At 34.8% G+C, this 22,967-nt stretch overlaps 1 protein-coding gene across 2 annotated transcripts in view; it reads right to left on the bottom strand.

Annotated features, from left to right (window-relative positions):
• The window catches only part of Rcd5 (microspherule protein Rcd5), a 245,474-nt gene that overhangs the window by 193,281 nt on the left and 29,226 nt on the right, over positions 1–22,967 (bottom strand). For both annotated transcript variants that reach the window (XM_090395444.1, XM_090395445.1), the window contains exon 3: positions 3,651–4,000. In XM_090395444.1, the coding sequence (XP_090251570.1) occupies positions 3,651–4,000 (350 nt within the window). The remainder of the gene's footprint in view (positions 1–3,650; positions 4,001–22,967) is intronic.

Genomic DNA, 22,967 nt, shown 5'->3' with positions numbered 1-22,967 from the left:
AGAATTGTCAGTCATTGTGCTCCTTGTGGTCTGAGTAGCCAGATTTCAACTGGTATATCATCTGGGCCAGTGGCCTTGTTGTTGTTTTTCACTTGATGGATTGCAGTATGTACTTCATCTGTGCTGATGAAGGGATTCATTACTGATCTTATTAAAGTAGTTTCGCCAATGATGTAACACATCTATCAATGTCTGCAGCAGCTTTCCATTTTCATCTTTCATGTTCATAATGTGCTCTAGGTCTCGTGTAGAACATTAACTGCCCAGGCAAGGTGACATATTTGCTTCTCACCTTCCAATGTGTCCAATTGATCATATATCTGTTGGTAGTGCTTTGCTTTGGCTGAGGCAACCTTTATTTTTGTTAGAGATTTTAGGTTTTGGTACCTTTCACAATCATCAGTTTCTTGTCTTTAGCCAGATCTTATAGGCTTCCTTTTTCAATTTCACGGTTTGTTGCACTTCAGGATGTTCCAGCACCAGGTTTGCTTGTCAATGAAATGTTGACTAGGTTTTGTGAATCCTAGTGCAATTGCAGCACTGGTCTTAATATGTTCGGCTAATGTGTTCCAGATGTCATTTGTTGTTTGGTTGAAGTCTGTGGTCAGTGCTTCTTCTAGTAAAGTCTTCAGCTAGGTTACATGGCAGCTAAACCAGTGAATTCAGCAAGAATGGCTTTAGGTGACAGATGATTTACCACTCAGTTCAAAACTATCACCCACTGAAGGCCTGAATGCTCTGAAAAAAGTAACGTGTTTGATATCCAGAGCAGGGTTCTAGATTATGCTACATGTTTATAACTATTTGTGAGTGAGACTGTCACAAAAATAAAATAAATCTGGTTACAGTTTATTCAGTAAGTAATCTTACAAAAGCAAAATAAAATTTGGAAAAATTTGAAAGCAGCCACAATGATGACAGAATTAGAACTGTTGGTCTTGCCTTCTCTTCAAAAAATTTGTATTAGCCCCCCCCCCCCCAGCTCTTATCTCCTTTGCAGTGCAGAATTTTGTGCTATAGCAATTCTTCCAATAAGAGGATATAAACAAAAAACAAAAATAATAAAGCAAGAAGAAGAATAATTATGCCAGGCTGACACCAGTGGAAAGTTATAGTAGCCAAATGACCACTGAAAGGGATATAGTGAAATTATTTAATGAGCTTTTCATCAGTGTATATCATCATCATCATCAAATTCCTGCTATGTACCCTCAAGGGGTGTACAGGATATGATAGGACTACATGAAAAATTTACATCATTACTAACTTCCTATCTACAATTTTCCTCCAAATCAGTCTGTTACTTGCCAAGACTCCAACATTATCTGATCTTATATTTCTATGTTGATAATACCGATCTTTAACTCTGGTGATGTTGAGTTGGGGTTTGTTTTCAGATTTGTTCCAGTAGCTGACTTTTCGCTGTTCGTCCTGGTTCCCTGGCGAAAACAACGGGGGCCTGTTTAATCGGGCGACGCCCCATCCAGCATGAAATTTTGTCATGTTGTACCATCATTCTGTATTTTGGTTTAAGTCAATAAGAATAAAATTTGGTCAGCTAAATTCCAAATTGGCAGCCCATCCTCGTTCGTTCAGTATCCAGATAGATACCCAATAGGGTGCACCATGAGAAGGTGAGGATTGGACATTAGGTCAGAAGTCCTGGTCGGTTCTTTGCATTCCTTTAAAGACTATGTGGAGGTCTCCTCTCAGTTATATAGCTTTCACCCTTACACACCCCATACTGTGCAAACCTGTTGAAGGGAAACAAGTATTAAGAGAATATATATGTGAAAAAATCAGGTATATCAGATGATGATTAGGTTAGATGTTAATAAAGCTGTGGAAATGGTCAACACACATCACCATGTATTTTTAAGGAATGCGCAAAAAGTTAGCTATGCCCTTGATTGGTTATTTAATGAATATTTTACAGTGGGTAAGGTTCCTAAGAAGTGCGAAAAAGGCAAAATAGCACTAGTCCACAAACATAATTGGTTCTAAAACAGAAATTTCCAATTATAGACCAGTCTGTATATCTGCAGTTGTGGTCAAGGTATTGGAGAGGTTGTTAGGAGTAGAATAAAAGATTGGATTGATGGTCATAGGAATCTTTATGATAGTCAGCATGGGTTTGTAAAGGGTAGGTCATGTTTTAGCAACTTACTTGCATTTTATGATAAAGTAATAAGTGTGTTAGATAAGGGAGATTCATATACAGTGATATTCTTGGAATTAGCAAAAGCATTTGACAGACTAACTCTGGTTGGCGTACAAGCTGCAAGACAATGATAGGTTGGTGTATAAGCTCAAGACAGTGGGAATGCACAGTATATTAGTTGGAGATTAGCTTTCTGAACGATACTAGCAAGTTGTGTATGATGGAGCAATCAAAAAAGCCAGTGATGTTTGATTGAAGGGGAGAAAGAAATGAAGGACGTATGAATTGGTTGCCAACACGCGAAATCACGTGTTTTATAGATAAAATTTCCCAACTGTTATACAAGCAAAATAGTTACCACTTTAAAAACTTCAATGATCATAAAAGAGAAGTTAATTTTCCGACGTGTAATAATAAACAATTCATCCCAGAAGATGAATTGATTACTCTATTATCAGAATGGATTTTCCTTTTTGTGACGTGCAGAAGTCGAAGGGTTCTTCAATCTGTGGGTGTACTATAACAGACTAATAAATTTGGGCAGTAAAAATTTGGAACATAGTATACATGGAAGTAGTGTAGTATGCCATTAAAAATAACTTTGTAAAATGTTTTAAATCGGTAACTAAATTATTTCATTCTGGTGAGTGATTTTTTAAAATAGTTAGCCATACAAATGTATAGATAGAAAATTTTCAAAATCTATAACATTTATTTTTAAGATGTATATAGATGCACTAATCGAATTTGGGTATCGAAAAAAAATGACACACTAATCGGGGGGCGCATTAATCGAGGGATTACTGTAGTTGTGCCATATAAAGAACTGATCAGACCACACTTGGACTATTGTGCTCAGATTTGGTCACCTAGTTTTCACTGTGATGTAGAAACATTGGAGAGGGTCCAGAGATGAGTGACTAAGACAATATCAGAACTCTGCAATGTTGGCTATGGAGAGAGGCTAAAAGAATGTAAATTACAGAGTTTAGTGGATAGGAGGAAAAGGGATGATATGATAAAGATGTTTTAATGAGAGGAATTTATCAGATTAACACACAGGGGGGGGGGGGTTATAAAAAGAGTAGAAGGTGAGAGGGATAGAAGAACTAGAGGCCATCCCTGGAAGTTGTATAAGAGTGTAGTGAGAAGTAGATTTTTTAAATGAAGAGCTGTGAATGAATAGAACACATTACCAGATCATGTTGAGAATGCAAGGAGTGTTAACAATTTCAAGGTTTAATATGATAACATATTTATCAAATGAATGAACCTCCCAGGATGAGTCTGCTGGCTCCGTGCAAGGTGTGATGATGATAATAATAACAACACTTAGAACATTACTCTGAATACCAAACAAAATTTGATCAGAATATCATATTCATTAGATTCCCAATACAGAACTACTGTATAAATAAGAACTGCCTAAGTTTTATAAGTAAAACAATTTGCAGCAACAAAAGTAAATACATTTATATGTAACTATTACCTTTTTTCTTTCTTGACTTATAGAATGTTGAACTTCAGAAATACAGTCCCCACCACTACCGCCAAATCCAATATTAAAAGAATGTGTTGAGAGTGAATTGTTAGATGTCATGGACAGCAAAGTTCCTGTTGGTGGACGTCCTCTACTTGTTTTAACAAGACTACTTTCAACAAGTTCATCATCAAATTTTTTTCTTTTAATAGAACGTGAGGAACTTCTACGCTTCTGGAAAGGATCACAACGACTAAGTGCTAGTCCTAGAGAACTTGTGCTGGCTACAGAGGTTGGTGTTGCTGGGCCAGGAGTTGTTTTTAGAGCATTTTTTATTATATTAATATTAGGAGAAGACTCTGGAGGAAGAAAAAAAAAAGATACTATTATAACAGTTTATCAATTTTATATAGAGATGTCAATAAAAATACATTTTACCCACGTCTTGAAACTGTAATAAATTAATTAAAATAAACCAATTTTACAACTAACATGATACTTACAAATAAAATATGAATTTTAAAAAATATGTCATCTATTCCGAAAATGCACATAACACTACTATACAAATAACATGCATACATGTTATTTGTATAACATGTATACACTGTTTTTGTTTTCACTAAGTTTATTCTTAATTTCTCTTGCAAATTGAACCAGAATTTTTATAACAGTACCATAATTTTCAGAACTATAATCTTCTCTCACTTCCTCATTCCTGCTAGACCAGCATGGGGAGGAGGATGATATAATAAGGTATATGTGAATTTATCAGGGTTACTGAAAACCAAAAAGCAGGACTATGTGAATTGAGTATACAGCAGCTAAGGAAAGTATATGCTCTTACACACTGTAAAAAAAAATTGTGGTTTAAATATTTTTCTCCTTTTATTAGCAATGCACATTTCAGGTAAATGTCAATAAAGATGGCATGGTTTTCTGCATACAATAGTGAAGTATTTCTTAATAGACCTAGCCTTGACCTGTTTACAAGTCAATAATTACAGAGTTGTGAAGTGTCAGTGAAGTTACTATAACATTCGGATACTCCTATAAGCTTACATATTTGATATATTTTATCAGCATGACCATTTGGGTGGTTAAACTATTCTGCAGTTCTGCAAAACTTTTAAGGATTATCCAGAACACAAACATTTATAACTTGTATTAGATGTAGCTTTTGAAAAAACATTCAGTCAATGGAGAAAATACTAATTTTTATCAAATTGACTTATTTCTAAAACAGTTATGTTATTTTATTATTTTTAATTTCATGTATCATGTTTTCTTGATTAAAACAGTTTTCAGTTAACAGTTCAGTAACAATTCCTTTCCGATAAATTTTTATGAAAAATATCGGAAATTTTCCTTTGGGTTCCACAAAAAAGAAATATTTATGTGTAGAGTTCAGCACCTTCAAAAACTTTTAAGAAACACTGCACTAGTGTGTGTGTGTGCTCACAGCAGGATTTAAAAAAACATTCTGTCCACAAATGAGGAACTTGCAGACTGAGCAATAATTTAGTCTCTTTTAGTCATAGCACTAGTGTTATAAATATATTCAGTACTATTATAAATTTTGTATACAGGAACTATTTTGCTGAACATTTATATATTAATAAGCAATGTACATTTCAAGCTTTCTCCCTTGGTCTTGCAGGGTAAATTACAGCTGGTAAGATATGCACAAGCATTAACCTGTTCTAATTGCGTGTAGAAAGAAAGGGAATGCATTTTTGTGTGAGAAGCAATTTCGTGTATAATATGGTAAAAAAATGTTGCATTTCTGGTTCATGATTTTATAACTTTTTTTTTTAAAATAAGATTTAGATTGTATTATCAAGATGCTATAAAGCATCATGAAATTTCACGATGCTATAAAGTTGAAAGATAAGGTTATCTTCAAACCAGTGAGTTGTAAGTATCTGAAGCCAGCAAAGTAAACTTTCAACTATAAGCAAGTTTTTATTTACTTAATTATAATCTAAATGGCTGAGAAGGTTTGTGGAAGGGAAGCTTGGTGAAGAACAAGCTGGATTCAGGCCAAATATTCAGATTTTCATGTTACGACAAACGTTGAGAAATCGTGGGAATACATAACAAAGATCTGTATTTAAGTTTTGTAGATCTGAAAAAGGCATATGACAAGATACCAAGAGAAAAGCTATTCAAAACACTACAGTTGTTTGGTGTCAATAGAGCATTATATCAAGCAATACTTAGTCTTTATGTGAGTTGTAAGTCAACAGATATAATTGAAGGAAGTATATGGTTTTATGTTAAATCTGGTGTCAGACAAGGATGTACATTATTCCCTCTGTTATTTATTATCTATATCACATTATGAAGGAAAGTGGTATTAAACCTGATATCAAAATTGGAGATGTTAATCTCAGCTTTTTACTTTATGCAGATGATGTTAATACTTCTAAGTAAATCCCGTACAAGTCTGCAAGATTCACTGACTAAACTGAATAACTGTTGTAATAGATTTCATACGAAGATCAGCAATAACAAGACAAAGACAATGAAAATAGGCAGAAGCATTGAAAACATCAACTACATTGTGAATGGAGAACCGATAGAACAAGAAAAACATTTCAGCTACTTAGGCATGATTTTCAGTGAAGATGGTAAATTAAATATGGAAATAGACAACAGAATCAATAAAGCTGGTATTGTAGGAAGTCAACTGAATAAATTTATATGGAATAAGAGAGAAATTAGTTCGTGTGTAGAGGCTTAAGTGCTGTGAGGACATCATGTTGGAGGCTTAATGGATTGTATACAGCACTCAGAAATGATTAAAACAGAATTTAATACTTACTATATTTCGTCTCAGTCACTGAGACATCTTCAAGGATTACAAAAAAATTAATGTAACATATATACAAACACCACACAATACTAAGCCCAACCACATGGATGACACTAAAGTCCTATCTAGGTGGGGGTTTCCCAAATTTTAGGAAATTTAATGCAACTGTATTTATTAAGATTTGGTTGATTTTTGAGAGCTGCTGCTGATTCTAAGAATAGTCTCTCTTTTTTGAATTTCCTGTAGTGGAGCATGGTGGTATTTTTCCATGAGATCCTGTTGGTTGTATCCAAGACATGGTCAGCCAGGCCTTACTAACCATAATCGTGGTTCCTCCAGGCAGATGATTGCTGATCTGCCTGTCTGTCCAAAGTATGCCAGCTTACAGCAACAGGGAACTTTATAAACTCCAGGCACTGAGAGAGGAGGGAGCTGATCTTTTGTAGAACGGATAAGGGTACCAAGTTTGCGGTTGGGCTTGAATGCTATGTGTAGGTTGTACTTTTTTAAAATCTTGGCTATTTTTTCGGATATGCCATGGATGTAGGGTATGGTGATGGCATTTCTAAACTCTGTCTGAAGAGCAGACCAGGGATTGGGGAAGGAACTGATAATTTTTTTAACACTGTGATCGCTGTAGCCATTGAAGAGGAAAGTGTTGTGTATGTGGTCAAGTTCAGTTGTAAGGGCAGTTCCACTGGAACAAAGATTGTGGGCTCTCTTGGTAAGAGTTTTAATAATGCCATATAGTTGAGCAGGGTGGTGGTGGGAGAGTTTGTGAATGTATCTGCTTGTGTGCGTGGGTTTTCCATATACAGTGAAGGAAAGTGTACCGTTAGGAAGGTGTGTAATAATTGTTTACCCTTCCTAGACACTAAGGTGTCTAGGAAGGGTAAACAATTGTTCTTTTCCTTTTCCATTGTAAATTGGATTCTTGGATGTAGGCTGTTGACATGACTGAGGAAGGAGTCTAATGTGTCTGGGCCATGAGGCCAAATAGAGAACACATCATCTACATATCTTAGCCAGATGGAAGGTTTGAGAGGGGGCTGAGTCTATGGCTTGTTTTTCAAAATCTTCCGTATAAAAATTGGCAAAAGGGGGTGAGACAGGGTAAATCCATGGTGGTTTCCTCTATCTGCTTGTAGATTTTGTTCTTCCAAGAGAAATAATCAGAATAGATGGCAAAGGAAAAAAGATCTAAGATGTCAAAAGGAAAAACGTTTTTTAAGAGTATTAAGGTATCAATTAAGGGAATATTGGTAAACAATGAGGCGATGTCAAAGCTTGCCAACATGTTTGTGTTATTTAAGGTTAAATTTTCTATGAGGGTTTTAAAATGGGTAGAGTTTTTTTTATATAGGATGTGGAAAATCCAGTGGAGGGTCAGAGAGTTGGCCAGCTGTTTTGACAGTTTGTAGCAAGGTGTGTGTTAGTGGTATCTACTATGGGTTTTAGTGAGGAATTAGGTTTTTGGTAAAGCGTATATATTTGGGGGGAGGGGGGGGGAGACCAGAAAGGTTTTAGATTTTTTGTGATGTCCGGGGGCCAGGAAGATACTTTTTCATGTAAGTTTTTTTAATTTTTTAAATTGTGTTTTTTGGAGGTCGTGTTCTAGTGGGGTGTAGGTAGAGCAATCTCAGAGGATAATCTCCATTTTTCGATTGTATTCCATGGTATTACCCTTATCCACTCTGGTGATGACGATACTTTTTTCTTTTCTTAATTTCATGAGAGCAGTGCGTTGAGCAGATGATAAATTACTTTTTGGAGGCGAAGACTGGGCGAGGATGTTGGTGACGTCAGGTCTGATGTTATTTGCTATCTCCGGCAGTAAGCGACAGATCCTGCATGTTTGACATTAAACATTACATCAAGCAAATTATCTCCGGCACTTCTTAGCACAGAGATAATAAATAACATCAGACTTGACATCACCAACATCCTTGCCCAGTCTTCGTCTCCAAAAAGTAATTTATCGTCTGCCCAAAGCATTGCTCTCATGAAATTAAGAAAAGAAAAAAGTATTGTTATCACCAGAGCGGATAAGGGTAATGCCATGGAATACAATCGAAAAATGGAGATTATCCTCCGAGATCACTCTATCTACATCCCGCTAGAACACGACCCCATGAAAACACAAGTTAAAAAATTAAAAAACTTACTTAAAAAAGTATCTTCCTGGCCCCCAGACATCACAAAAAACTAAAACTTTTCTGTCCCCCCCCCCCCCCGAATATACGGTTTACCAAACATCCACAAACCCAATTCCCCACTAAGACCCATATAGTAGATGCCACTAACGCACCTTGCTACAAACTGTCAAAACAGTTGGCCAACTCTCTGACCCCTCTCACTGGACTTTCCACATCCTATATAAAAAACTCTACCCATTTTAAAACCCTCATAGAAAATTTAACTTTATAACACAGTCATATTGGTAGATTTTAAAACCTCATTGTTTACACCAATATTCCCTTAATCGATACCTTAACACTCTTAAAAAACGTTTTTCCTTCTGACATCTTAGATCTCTTTTCCTTTGCCATCTATTCTAGTTATTTCTCTTGGAAGAACAAAATCTACAAGCAGATAGAGGGAACCACCACAGGTCCCCCCCCCTCTCACCCACTTTTGCCAATTTTTATATGGTAGATTTTGAAAAACGAGCCATAGACTCAGCCCCTCTCAAACCTTCCATCTGGCTAAGATATGTAGATGGTGTTCTCTATTTGGCCTCATGGCCCAGACACATTAGACTCCTTCCTCAGTCACCTCAATAGCTGTTTACCCTTCCTAGACACCTTAGTTACATGCCTTCCTAACGGTACACTTTCCTTCGCTGTATATAGAAAACCCAAGCACACAGGCAGATACATTCACAAACTCTCCCATCACCACCACCCTGCTCAACAATATGACATTATTAAAACTCTTATCAAGAGAGCCCACAATCTTTGTTCCAGTGGAACTGCCCTTACAACTGAACTTGACCACATACACAAACACTTTCCTCTCCAATGTCTACAGTGATCACAATATTAAAAAAATTATCAGTTCCTTCCCCATTCCCCGGTCTGCTCTTCAGAAAGAGTTTAGAAATGCCATCACCATACCCTACATCCATGGCACATCCAAAAAAATAGCCAAGATTTTAAAAAAGTACAACCTACACACAGCATTCAAGCCCCACTGCAAACTTGGTACCCTTATCCGTTCTACAAAAGATCAGCTCCCTCCTCTCTCAGTGCCTGGAGTTTATAAAGTATCCTGTTGCTGTAAGCCGGCATACTTTGGGCAGACAGGCAGATCAGCAACCATCTGCCTGGAGGAACACAAGTCATACATCTGCAACTACGACTATGGTCAGTCAGGCCTGGCTGACCATGTCTTGGATACAACCCACAGGATCTCATGGGAAAAAACCGCCATGTTCCACTACAGGAAATTCAAAAAAGAGAGACTATTCTTAGAATCAGCAGCTGCTCTCAAAAATAAAACAAATCTTAATAAATACGGTTGCATTAAGCTTCCTAAGATTTGGGAAACACTTATCACCAGAGGTTCCACGTTACATTTCAGGCCACCTACAACCGCCCTTAGAGGGCGCCCCACCTAGATAGGACTTTAGTGTCATCCATGTGGTTGGGCTTAGTATTGTGTGGCATTTGTATATATGTTACATTAGTTTTTTTGTAATCCCTGAAGATGTCTCAGTGACTGAGACGAAATATAGGAAGTATTAAATTCTGTTTTAACCCTTCCTGAGTGCTGTATACAATCCATTAAGCCTCCAACATCAGAGAAATTAGTCAAATCACTAAATTAGCTGTATACAAGACAGTGTTCAAACCAATTTTTACTTATGGATCCGAGATCTGGGTTAGAAATAAAACACTTGACGAAAGACTAGAGGCCACAGATATGAGAGTCCTGAGAAAGATTAGAGGGCTGAAACAGATGGCATCAGTGACAATATCATAGTAAAAACAAGGATATTAGAAAATAACTTAACATTGTTAGAATCCAGGAATGTGTTATCAGAGCTAATCTCAAGTGGTAAGGTCACCTAGAATGGGAGAGTTAAGATTAGCAAAACAAGTGTTCTTTCCAGGTTGGCAGGAAAAAGACCCAGAGGAAGACCAAAATATAGGTGGATTGATAAAGTAAAAAGTGCCTTAGAAGACAGAAATATAAGACCTGATAATATTGGAGTCCTGACATTAAAAGATTGATTTGCAGGAAAATTGTAGATAGGAAGTTAGTAATAATGATGTAAGTTTTTCATGTAGTATTATCATATCCTGTACACCCCTTGAAAGTACATATCAGGAATTTGATGATGAATTTGGTCATGACAAACTGCATAGATCACATGAAATAATTTATATTTATAAACAGAAGTGATGTGAAAACACTTAAACACAAATGTTATTTCAAGTGACATTCAATTGAGTCTGTCAACATCGATGATATACTGTGGAAACTGGTCAATCCCTGATGTATAAATAGCAAACTGGTTAATTGCTTATTTTCACCGGTGTGCTGAACTGATAACCATCCACTTTTCTAATCTTGTAAAAAGCACAAGTAGTTGTTGATCAACTTCAGTCCATTATCAAATCTACTGCATTAACATGTCCATTTTGTCTCTACTTCTATTTTTTGGAATAGCCCTCCTTATATCATTCCTCAAGCACTAAAAACTGCAGCTGCTCAAGAAAAATATCAACAGGTTACTACTTGCTTCTTGATCTTACACGCACAGCACACAGACATGCTCTATATTTTGAACCCCCCTGTGTGAAGTTTATATAAAGAAATGTGAATGTTAATTTTCTGAATCACTGGGGCAGATGATCAGATTGTTGTCAATATATTATTGCCAAGCTGTGAATTTTAAGAAAACATCTTCCAAAGCTGACTTCTCACAAACAACCCATTATAAAATCTAATTTTCTGAATAGTTTCAGGAGGCAAGAATATAACTTTGTCTAATAATTTCTGGAGTGTTTTTTTGTTTTGTGTTTGGATAGGATCAGTGTCAATTAAACAGCAAGCAGTTCAATGTGAGCAAGACTGCTATTTTTCGATCATTTTTAAAATGCTATGCCACACTTAGAATGGCATAGCATTTTAAGTGTGGCAAGTTCCACATAGGATAGATTCCTTTTCAGAAGAGTGGCAGATTTTAAAATTTTAAAGCCTCTCCGGGAATATTACCAATAATATCTAGATATAGCCAGATATTATTGGTACTATGGGAGAGGAGACTTAGATGTCACATTCTATTTTTGCCATGATTTGAAGATGCAAAGTTATGGCCAAGGATGAGGGCAAAATATTCAAAAATTTAGACTTTATAATCCTAGACCTCTTGAGATTTATGGATTAGGAAAAACAACCCATTGAGATCACATGACGAATTATATTGGTTCTGCTAAGTAAAGTAGTTGAATACTTAGCCCAAGGCCTTTTTCTCATTACAGGCCATGCTTCCTCCCATGTTAAAAAAACTCTGTATACTTCAAACCTGATCTTTAAAGATACTGGCATTATGGTTCTTTCTGATAGACTCCTTATTCATTAATGTACTCTTAAAAGATACATGCAGCCTTACTCGGTTTTACGATGAATTCTGGCTATTTTACATAGCAGGGAAAAATAACAAGCACATTGTAGGCATAGCTATGAGACACCCCCCCCTTCCTCTAATAAATCTTTTCACATACCAATTTGAACACACAGTCATAAACAATGCCCCTCTTAAACCCACAATGTGGCTATGCTATTCTTTATTTGGATGGAATATGTTGGAAACATTCTTTACACATCTCAACAGCCAACATCTAAGAATCAGTTTCACAACTGAAAAAGAAAACAATATCTGTCTATCCTGACATGATACTCTAGTCACACAACTGCTCAATGGAGCCTTATCCATTTCAGTCTACAGAAAAACTATTCACACTGGAAGGTGCATCTATCATCCATCATATCACCATTCCTTCCCAGCAATAAGGTGTTATCAAAGCCTCAACAAATTGAGCTGGAACCATTTTTGCTCTGACCACATAAGTCTCTCTAAGAGAATCAGAATTTGCTTGGAGAATGAATCCTGGAAACTTTCACTAGATATATGTTTAGGAGCACAGCATCATCCGCATAAAATAAAGAACTGAGATTAACATATCAGATTTAATATTACTTTTTTTCATAATGTGATCCATACAAATATTGAATAAGAGTGGAATTGGTGTGCATCCTTGTCTTACACCAGATTTTACATCAAACCACCTTCCTGTATTTCTTTCATTTCTAACTGTTGACTAACAACTTAATATAGACTATGAATTACTTTGTTAATGTTCCATTTACCCCATATAATTGAAACATTTCGAAAAGCTATCTTCTGGGCTCCTTGACATATGGCTTTCCCAGATCTACAAATCCTAAATACAGATTCTTGTTATATTCCCATGATGTCTCAACTATCTGTCATAAAGTGAAAATCTGATCTTGACAAATTCTATTTGGCCTGAACCTGACTTGTTCTTCTTAAGTTTCTCTTTCACAATTTTTCTTAGCCTCTTCTCAAGTATGCTTGATAAATCTTACTTGGAGCATATAGTAGAGAAATTCCTCTATAATTCTCACATTTAGCTTTATTCCAATTAACTGTAAGAGCTCTACTCCAATTACTGGAATTTAACCAGGCCCTCTGAATTATGCATTGTAGCCACTGCAAAACTTTTATACCTGTTATGTTTGAGCATTTCTGGTCAATGTTATCTACTCCAGTTGCCTTTCCACATTTCACGCTTTGAAAGATTTTTCTACCTCAAGTATTGATACATACTCTTGTTTGCATTTGTCTCGAATATATATTACTATATTTCTGTCACTACTTGTTTTGATTGACAGTTTTTCAAAAGAATTACTCCAAACATCTAAAATATCCATATCTTTAGAATAGCCTTCTTTTTGGCCACCAAAGCATTCACTTTTGCCATCCACTACCATGGATATTGGTAGTGAATGGCAAAGGGCTTATTGGCTTAATAAATTTAGTTAATAATTATTATCTCTCAACATATGTTTTCTCTGCTAAATCAACATGAGTCATTGGTGTATTAATGATCTGCAATATGTCTTCCACTATGCTCCTTCTACTGCAGAAATCCTCAATAACCTTACCTACCTTTGAATGCAGGTCATGGAAAGATATGGAGAAACTCATGTAATCACTATAGTTATTTCAAAGGCATATGATTGAGTCTAGCATAGTAACTTTCTTACCAAGCTGCCATCTTATGGTCCCCTCTTAGCTTTTGTGAAGGGACTGCCAGTTTCCTCTCTGGTCATTTGCTGAATGTCATGGCAGATGGTTCTCTCTGGTTTTATTTTTCCATTAATGCTGGAGTACTCCAAGGCACTGTGCTTTTGCCTACTCTTCCTTTTTACATATCAAGGACCTATAACAATGATCAATATAGAGCTCAGATGAGCTTCAAGAAGTTCTATGGTCAATGCTTTAAACACTGATCTTTTATCTATTCTTAAGCAAGGTGAAGATAATTTAGTAAATTCAGCATAAACCCATTATGTCAAAAGACTCTTCAGCCTCAAAAAACCTTCCTCAAAGACATCATCTGTATCCAAAAGAAAGATATCTGTTTAACTGATGACCCCCATAACTCTCACTCTCTCCAATTGCATTTTCATAGACTGAACTGCCATTATTACCATTTTTCCCCTTCATCTAATTATGTATGAATATATGCTGGTCAACATCCATGCATGGTTCAGTTACAAACTTACTAAACCAACTTCTCATCTTCTTCCTTCCTTCCATATACCTGTTCTTTGGAACTTTCCCACAGTGTTTTTCCTCAATGAATACAATCCCCATCTTTCAAGAAATACATTAATAGACTCCTTTTGTCTCTCTTATCACTGTCCACACACATGGCACTGTCATGTTATATGTCTCAAAAAGATTACAGCAGTCAGTCAAATTTATGAAAAACATATAATGCTGAGCTCATACCATCTACTATGCACTCCATCAGTGCACCTTGCCTGTCAGGATTATCTAACTAAACTAAATAACAGCTGTAAAAAATTTGGCATGAAAATCAGCAATAAAGACCAAACTATGAAAATAGGTAGGAACATAAAAACTTCAACTACATTTTTGATGGAGAACTTATAAAACAAGTAAAATATTTCAGCTATTTAAGCATGGTTTTTAGTGAAGATGGCAAATTAAATATGGAGATAGATAACAGAATAAGCGAAGTTGGTATGTTGGAGAGCCAATTGAATAAATTTACATGGAATAAGAGAGAAATTAGCCAAAACACTGAACTAGCAATATACAGGAGAGGTCACATTCACGAACAAATATGGTTGCATTAATTTGCCAAAAATTTAGGAGACTGTAGCTTAAGAGCAACTCCCACATAGCTGTAATTTTTTTTTTTTTTTTTTTTGACAACATTAGAGGGTGCCAAAATAGGATTTTAGATCTTTTGTCCATTACAATTGCATTGTTTCATTTACTCACCATCGTGTATATATGCTGTGTTATGCTCTGATGATGCTGATTTGAAATTCAGCAAAATATGAGTTAATAAAACATCTTTTTATAAAAGAGTTCATTTGGTGTTGTTAATACCATTAATGCGATTTTAATGCCAAAGTAGGTCATCCCATTCACCAAATAGATACAATAGGGCCATACATATATGGTACAAGCAGCAAACTCAGGAATGGCTCTTACAGAATTCTCTATCAGTAACAAGCTTTATGTTATGAATACATTTTTTAAGAAAGCCCTCAATAGAAAATGGACGTGGAGAAGTCCAAACAGAGAAATAAAAAATGAAACAGATTATATACTGTGTAATAATAAAGAAATAGTTCAAGATACTTCAGTACTAAATCAAGTAAAAACAGGAAGTGACCACAGACTGGTCAGAGCGCCAAAATTAAAATAAACCCCAAATTGGAAAGAATAAAATGGCTAAACAACAAAAAATCAAGAAGTTTTAACTTAAACCCTATCGAAAACAAGAAGGATTACAAAGAAAAATTCAATCAAACAAAAACTAGACTTAATAAATATATTTGAAGAAGACGACATAAATAAAATAAGCAAAAACCTAACAGAAGTAATAATCTCAACAGCCAATGAATTCAAAAACAACAAAAAGACCATAAACTTTCAGAGGAAATCCTACAACTACTAAAAATGAGACGAAATGTGAAACAAGACAAAAACTTAATTTCTAAAATAGAATATGCAGAACTATGCAAAACAATAAGGAAAAAGATGAGAAATGAAATAAGATCTTATAACACTAAAAAAAATAAAAGAAACAATCGAAAACAATAAAAATATGAAAATACTAAGAAAATATTTATCAGCTGGCAAAAGTCAAATAACTGCAATAAAAGATAAGAATGGAACTACCATAAGGAACCAAGAACAAATCCTACGTAGGCTAGAAGAATTTTATAAAGAACTCTATAGTGATCCTTCAACAGATAAATCAAATATAAATAACTCCTCTCCATCGCATGTGGAATTCATCCATCCATTCACTTTAGATGAAATAAAACAAGCATTAAAACAAATGAAAAATGGAAAATGTCCTGATGAAAAGCTAATTCACAATTAGAATTAATTAAATGGGGAAGAAACAATATAATTCACCATGTCACAAACTTACTAAATTTATGCCTAGAAGAAGGGAAGATACCTGAAAATTGGAAAAATGCTACTCTGATACTATTATTTAAAAAAGGGGACAAAGAACTATAGACCAATTAGTATTCTCTCTAATCTGTACAAAATTCTCACAAAAGTAATAACAAACAGGTTAACACCTCTTCTAGATTCAAATCAACCAGTAAAACAAGCAGGATTCCGTAAAGGCTTCAACACAGCTGATCATATTCATGCAGTAAAACAAATAATAGAAAAAGCAGAAGAAAACCAATTGCCTCTCTGTTCAGCCTTCATTGATTATGAAAAAGCATTTGATTCCATCAAAATTAATGCAATAATCAATGCACTCCAGAATCAGGGAGTTCCTGGAGAATATATGGACCTCCTCCAGGCAATATACCTGGAGGAGGTCCATATATTCTCCATATATTCTCCAGGTCCAATATACTGCAACAGCAACGCAACAATCCAACTCCACACGAGTAGCAATAAAGTATCAATTGAAAAAGGTGTCCGACAAGGAGACTCTCTATCACCCAAAATCTTTACAGCAGTCCTTCAAGAAATATTTAATAATATAAACTGGACAAACCTTGGTATAAAAATTAATAACAGAAACTTTACACATCTAAGATATGCAGATGATATCATAATTTTTGCAAACACTCCAGAAGACCTTAATATAATGATAGAAGACCTACATCATGAAAGCAGAAAAGTCGGTCTAAAGATAAACAGAGAAAAAACTAAAATCATGTTTAATCGTTTAGTAACACCAAAAAACATAATAATAAAAAACAATTTTTTTGGAAAGAGTCTCTTCATATACATACTTAGGTCATCTCATTGACCTAAACTGTGGACTCCAAAAGGAAATAAATAGGAGAGTTCAACTTGCTTGGGGTGCATTCAGAAAATTGAAAAACATTTTTCAAAATGACGATGCCCCACTCTGTTTAAAAAGAAAGACATTTAACCAGTATATACTTCCAGTCATCTCATATGGTTGCGAAACTCGGTCGCTAACAAGAGCATTGGCAAATAAATTAACAACTCAAAGAAAAACGGAGAGATTGATGCTAGGCATCACATTGTTGGATTCTAAATGAAGAGAAATGAAAATTGTTAATACTTCTTTCAGAATCCAAATTTTTCAGAATCCAACATAATCCTTTTTTTTTATTTTTATTATGACTTGTGCATGCATTCTTATCTACTATTTCATTAAAATTACTATCACCCTTATTACTGAGATCAGCATGTCTATCATACCTGCAGTTAGGGAAAGTCTCTTCAGAATAAAATTTATGTTCTCTACCGCTAGTATTGTGTCTTGGATGTTTTGTTCTATTTGTGTCCTCTCTGTAATCACTCATTCGAGGATAATTCTTTCCCTTTCTTCTCACAGTCTCTGGTGAATCTCCTAGGAAAACTACTCGGTTAGGCCTGCTTCTTTCTTTTCTTTCTCTTCCTGTTTCATTAGATCTTGTATGAAGAGTAGCTGCCTTGGCAAAGTGAACTTCAATTGCTAGTTGATCTGTAGTGTCAACTTTTATTTCAGACGTGGGCATCTGCTCTTTTAATGTTATGTCTGTGCTGAATTGAGTTTCAAGCTTATCCAGTTTATCTAAGTCATCACTACTATTATGCTCAATTAATATATCAGCATTTGATTGTATTTTGCTTGGGGGTTGTGCATTAGTTGACTTATTAAACCTTTCTGTTAGTATCTTCTTTCCAATGTATAAAGGCTTATTATTGTGTCTAATACTTCTTTTTCTGTTCATCAGGGATATTTCTCCCCTTGAAAAATCACATGAAAAGTGATACTTTTCGATGAAGTTAGTTCCCAAGATGATATGAGAATCTGGGTTAGATGTTGAAGGAATAACCAGTAAATTCTGCCAGACACTTAGTCCAAAACTTGGTAGATAATTTCTTGCACGAACCTTCTCATAAACTATAAATTTGGAGTCAGACAGAGTGGTAATTCTCACAGGTCTCCTTAATTGAGCTATATGTTTCCTTAATCTATGCTTTATTTGTAGGAAATAGTCTCTACTAATAGTTGAAGCATTATAGCCTGTGTCTAATAAAATATTACACTGGAATCCTTGGATATTTCCTTTAATCTTCATCATCGACTCATCTGATTTGAGGGAATTTTGATAACTACTGTATTTTCTGTGAGGGATATATCCAAAATTAGAATCCCATGTGTTGTTGGAGTATTTTCCTCTAATATAAGAGCAATTTCTGGCAATGTGTCCAGTTTTGTAGCACCTGAAACATTTAGGAGGATCTCTAAGGGTTGAGAGATATTCCTTCCTTTCCTGAGATTGAGAGACAATTGGCACTTGTTGATTAATAGCTCTAATTTTTGCATCACCTTATCCAGACTTGTTAATATGGGCAGATTTTGCCTTTGTACTTCCTGTTCTATCATCTCATTGATTTTATCTGTTGAGAGGTTGTGATTCTCATGAGATTTTAAGGTAATATTTGCTAGTTGTGTCACCACTTGATCAAGACGATTTATTATTGGTTGCTGGAATCTCTCCACTTCATGGCGAACCAGAGTTTTCACTTCCTCCATTAATTTCCCTTTGTTAGATTGATCTTTACTGTCCAACACTTGTTTAAGATTTATAGAATTTTCCTCAATACCTTTCTTCTTTCCTTTCTCCTTTTTTGAGGAACTGATTGTTCCTCAATTAGTTAGAGGAACAATCAGTTCTTTCTAAGACATTTACATGGCTTAGATTGGATGAGGGAGAAAAGTCTCCTATCATTTGCTCTTTTTCCTTCACAGCTTTAAAACACTCTTCTAATGTGGTAATTCTCTTCTTGTAAGCTGTTTCCCTTAATTCTTGTCTAACACCTTGGCAGAATTGCTAGAACACAGCCCAATCTAAGTGAGGTTTATCTTCATTAGTCACATTTAAACTACTGGATAGTGTCAACAAACGATTGTAAAAATCTGTGACAGTTTCTCTATCTTTTTGTGAGACTCTCTGTAGTTTCCATAAGTTGCGGCCAATATTTCTTAATTTGGAATACTGTGAAATTAAAACATCCTTAAATTTCTGATAATCTAATGTTTCCTTGAGAATTAGGGATGAATATAAAAATGTCCTTGCTTTACCAGTCAACTTACTTCATAGTAATATTAGTAATTGGAAATCAGTCCAGTTTGCTATTTCCCTAAGTTTTTCAACAAAAGTAAAGAAAGACAGCACATCATCTGATTGCTCACCCAAAAACTACTGAGGAAAGACCTGTGGGTTCACTGTACAAAAAAATTCACTATCTTCCATTCTTGAACTAGATGAAACTGCCATATTAATATATCAGATACAAACTTAAATTTAAAAATCTGAATCCAAAAATAACTTCTTTCTTTGCCTGATTTTGGTTCACAACTGCTCACTGTGATTCACTTAAATTTTTTTTTTTTTTTTTTTTTTACTATTAAGGTTTTAATAATTACTTCTTCCACAATAGCACAAAAAAAATTTTAATTACTCAATTTACACTAGTGAATTCACATCTTGTCGGCTGTGCCATTTTGTTGTGTCGTACATCCTGGCTTTGAATCTGCCATCTTGTTGGAATGTTATTTTTATTTAAATTATCTGGTTTATTTTTTTTTATTAATAGTTGGTTGATTACTGATCCAAATATACATAAATTTATATTATCCTGCGCCACCCTATATTCAGGGTGGCGCAGGATAATATAGTCTATATAATATAGTGGAATCGGTCATCAACTAACTTTTGCAATCTCACTTTTCTACAGGCTGAGGTTAATATTATCATTTAAGGCTTCTGCAAGGTCCGATAAACTTTAAGAGCGGTGCAATGAAAGAGAATCAGGGAAACATCAAATTGGAATCGATAAAACAAAACATTTAATGCAGGGTTACATAACATGTACATTAAGTATAATTTTGAAAACAAGATAATGCAAATCAACTTAGTTCAAATACTCATAACAAACATAAAACATTAGGCATCAGACATCCAGCTGTCAATTTTACATTCATCCGAATAATTAAAAATGGTTCACACAGTTCAATGTTACAGAATCTTATAGTAAATATTCTTAAAGTAGAATTCTCTAATTCTCTCTTAGTTAACAAACACTTAATTCAATAATGAGGCAGTTATCACTTCAAGGGGAAAACACTTTAAAGCTCCATACTTCGGCTAATTTTAGTAGAACGCCACAGTTAATGTTAAGATATATCGGGCGGAGCTAACTCTTATTTCTTCACGCTGAAATATAAAAAAATGGACTGCTCTTACCGGGTTACATCCTTTGTACATTGGATTCACTATAGGCACACTTAAAACTGAAGTTAACTATCACTTTGAAGTAACACTATTCAAAAGGAATCTTCACTATATAACTGAAATATTAAGCATAGAGCTTCACAAGTCTTGACGCACTCGTTTCAGGTAATCTACTTATTCCTTATTTTCTTCTATGCATTAATTTCAGCTTTGCACTATTCTTCCTCAAAACAATTGGAATTCGACGTAATTTTAGAATTCTGTAGAAATATTCCTAATTGCCTATTAATTTCCCGGTCCCTTCTTAATTTGGAAATGCCATAAATAACATAAAATGTTATTTATGGCATTTCCATAAATAACATAAAATGGAGGATTTTATGGAGGATTATGTTAAATAATATTTAACATAATCCTCCATTTCATAAGCAAGACTTGTAAATATTATTTATTGTTTGTCTCTTGCTTATAGTGTGTTATTCATATAATTGCCTTGAATTTTGTTTATTATTATTTAATAATATAATCTTAAGTAATGTAATAGTTAAAAAAAGGACTCTGTATAAAAATGTCATTCATTTTATTTAATTTATTCCTATAATAATATTGTAAGAAATTATATATATGTAAGTTTAATGTACGCTATGTGAACTATGATATTTTTTATTTAACATTACTGAAAGAGAAAGTAATTTTATGTAATTCTTCTGATTGAATTTGATTGGCTGTTGTCAAGGAAACGGAGTTAATTTCAGATAGCGTGTGCGTGGAGCGTAAGCTATGGTATTCGAAGGGAGAAGGAGTTGATATGAGCTGAACTGGCTAGAACCGGATTTTGGCGGGAAGAATGAAGGTATTTTATTGGAAAACAAGAGTAAACAGGGAAGAAGCATTCAGGACAGCAGGAGTGAAGTAACGGGTGGCAGTAAAGGAAATTTGGAAATGCCATAAATAAATTAAGGGACCAGGAAATTAATAGGCAATTAGGAATATTTCTACGGAATTCTAAAATTACGTCGAATCCAATTGTTTTGAGGAAGAATAGTGCAAAGCTGAAATTAATGCATAGAAGAAAATAAGGAATAAGTAGATTACCTGAAACGAGTGCGTCAAGACTTGTGAAGCTCTATGTTTAATATTTCAGTTATATAGTGAAGATTCCTTTTGAATAGTGTTACTTCAAAGTGATAGTTAACTTCAGTTTTAAGTGTGCCTATAGTGAATCCTATAATGTGCAAAGGATGTAAGCCGGTAAGAGCAATCCATTTTTTTATATTTCAGTGTGAAGAAATAAGAGTTAGCTCCGCCCGATATATCTTAACATTAACTGTGGCATTCTACTAAAATTAGCCGAGGTATGGAGCTTTAAAGTGTTACCCCCTTGAAGTGATAACTGCCTCATAATTGAATTAAGTGTTTGTTAACTAAGAGAGAATTAGAGAATTCTACTTTAAGAATATTTACTGTAAGATTCTGTAACATTGAACTGTGTGAACCATTTTTAATTATTCAGAAGAATGTAAAATTGACAGCTGGATGTCTGATGCCTAATGTTTTATGTTTGTTATGAGTATTTGAACTAAGTTGATTTGCATTATCTTGTTTTCAAAGTTATACTTAATGTACATGTTATGTAACCCTGCATAAAATGTTTTGTTTTATTGATGCCTGATTCTCTTTCATTGCACCGCTCATAAAGTTTATCGGACCTTGCGGAAGCCTTAAATGATAATATTAACCTCGGCCTGTAGAAAAGTGAGATTGCAAAAGTTAGTTGATGATTGATTCCACTATATTATATAGATTAATCTGAATATAGGGTGGCACAGGATAATATAAATTTCTCTATATTTGGATCAGTAATCAACCAACAATTAATAAAAAAAAATGGATAATTTAAATAAAAATAACGTTCCAACAAGATGGCAGACTCAAAGCCAGGATGTACGACACGACACAACAACATTAAAAGATAAGAAGCGAAACACCTGGATAAGACTCGCATCACTGATATCATTCTTCACCACAAGTGACTAAAATGGAAATGGGCCAGACATTTATCCAGAAAAGAAAATGAGCGATGGACCACCAAACTTACGAACTGGATTCCTAAAGAAGGGAAACGAAGCCAAGGACGTCCTAAAAGAAGGTGGAGTGATGAACTGTCAGAGTTTATTGGGGAAAGTTGGTCAATCATTGCCAAGCACAGAAAAAAGTGGAAAGAACTGGAGGAGGCCTTCGTCCAGCAGTGGACAGAAAATAGCTGAAAAAAAAAAGAAGAATACCATTAACCGTCAACACCTAAGCTTATCTGTTAGATACCAGGATGTCTGCTAACAGAATTACTGGATAATGTTCGACTTGTGAACTCAGATTGCACCCTGTAATATTTCCTTCATGGTTAAAATATCAAATTCTGAATTACATAATTCACTGTGCATACCTTAGAACTAAATTACTGATTATAGCATAAC

Source organism: Typopeltis vanoorti, chromosome 7 (assembly GCF_054136105.1).
Source record: "Typopeltis vanoorti isolate ZY-2024b chromosome 7, IOZ_Tvanoo_1.0, whole genome shotgun sequence".
Classification (NCBI taxonomy): domain Eukaryota; kingdom Metazoa; phylum Arthropoda; class Arachnida; order Uropygi; family Thelyphonidae; genus Typopeltis; species Typopeltis vanoorti.
Note: the sequence above shows the minus strand (reverse complement) of the source record. Positions and strands in the feature narration are given on the sequence as shown.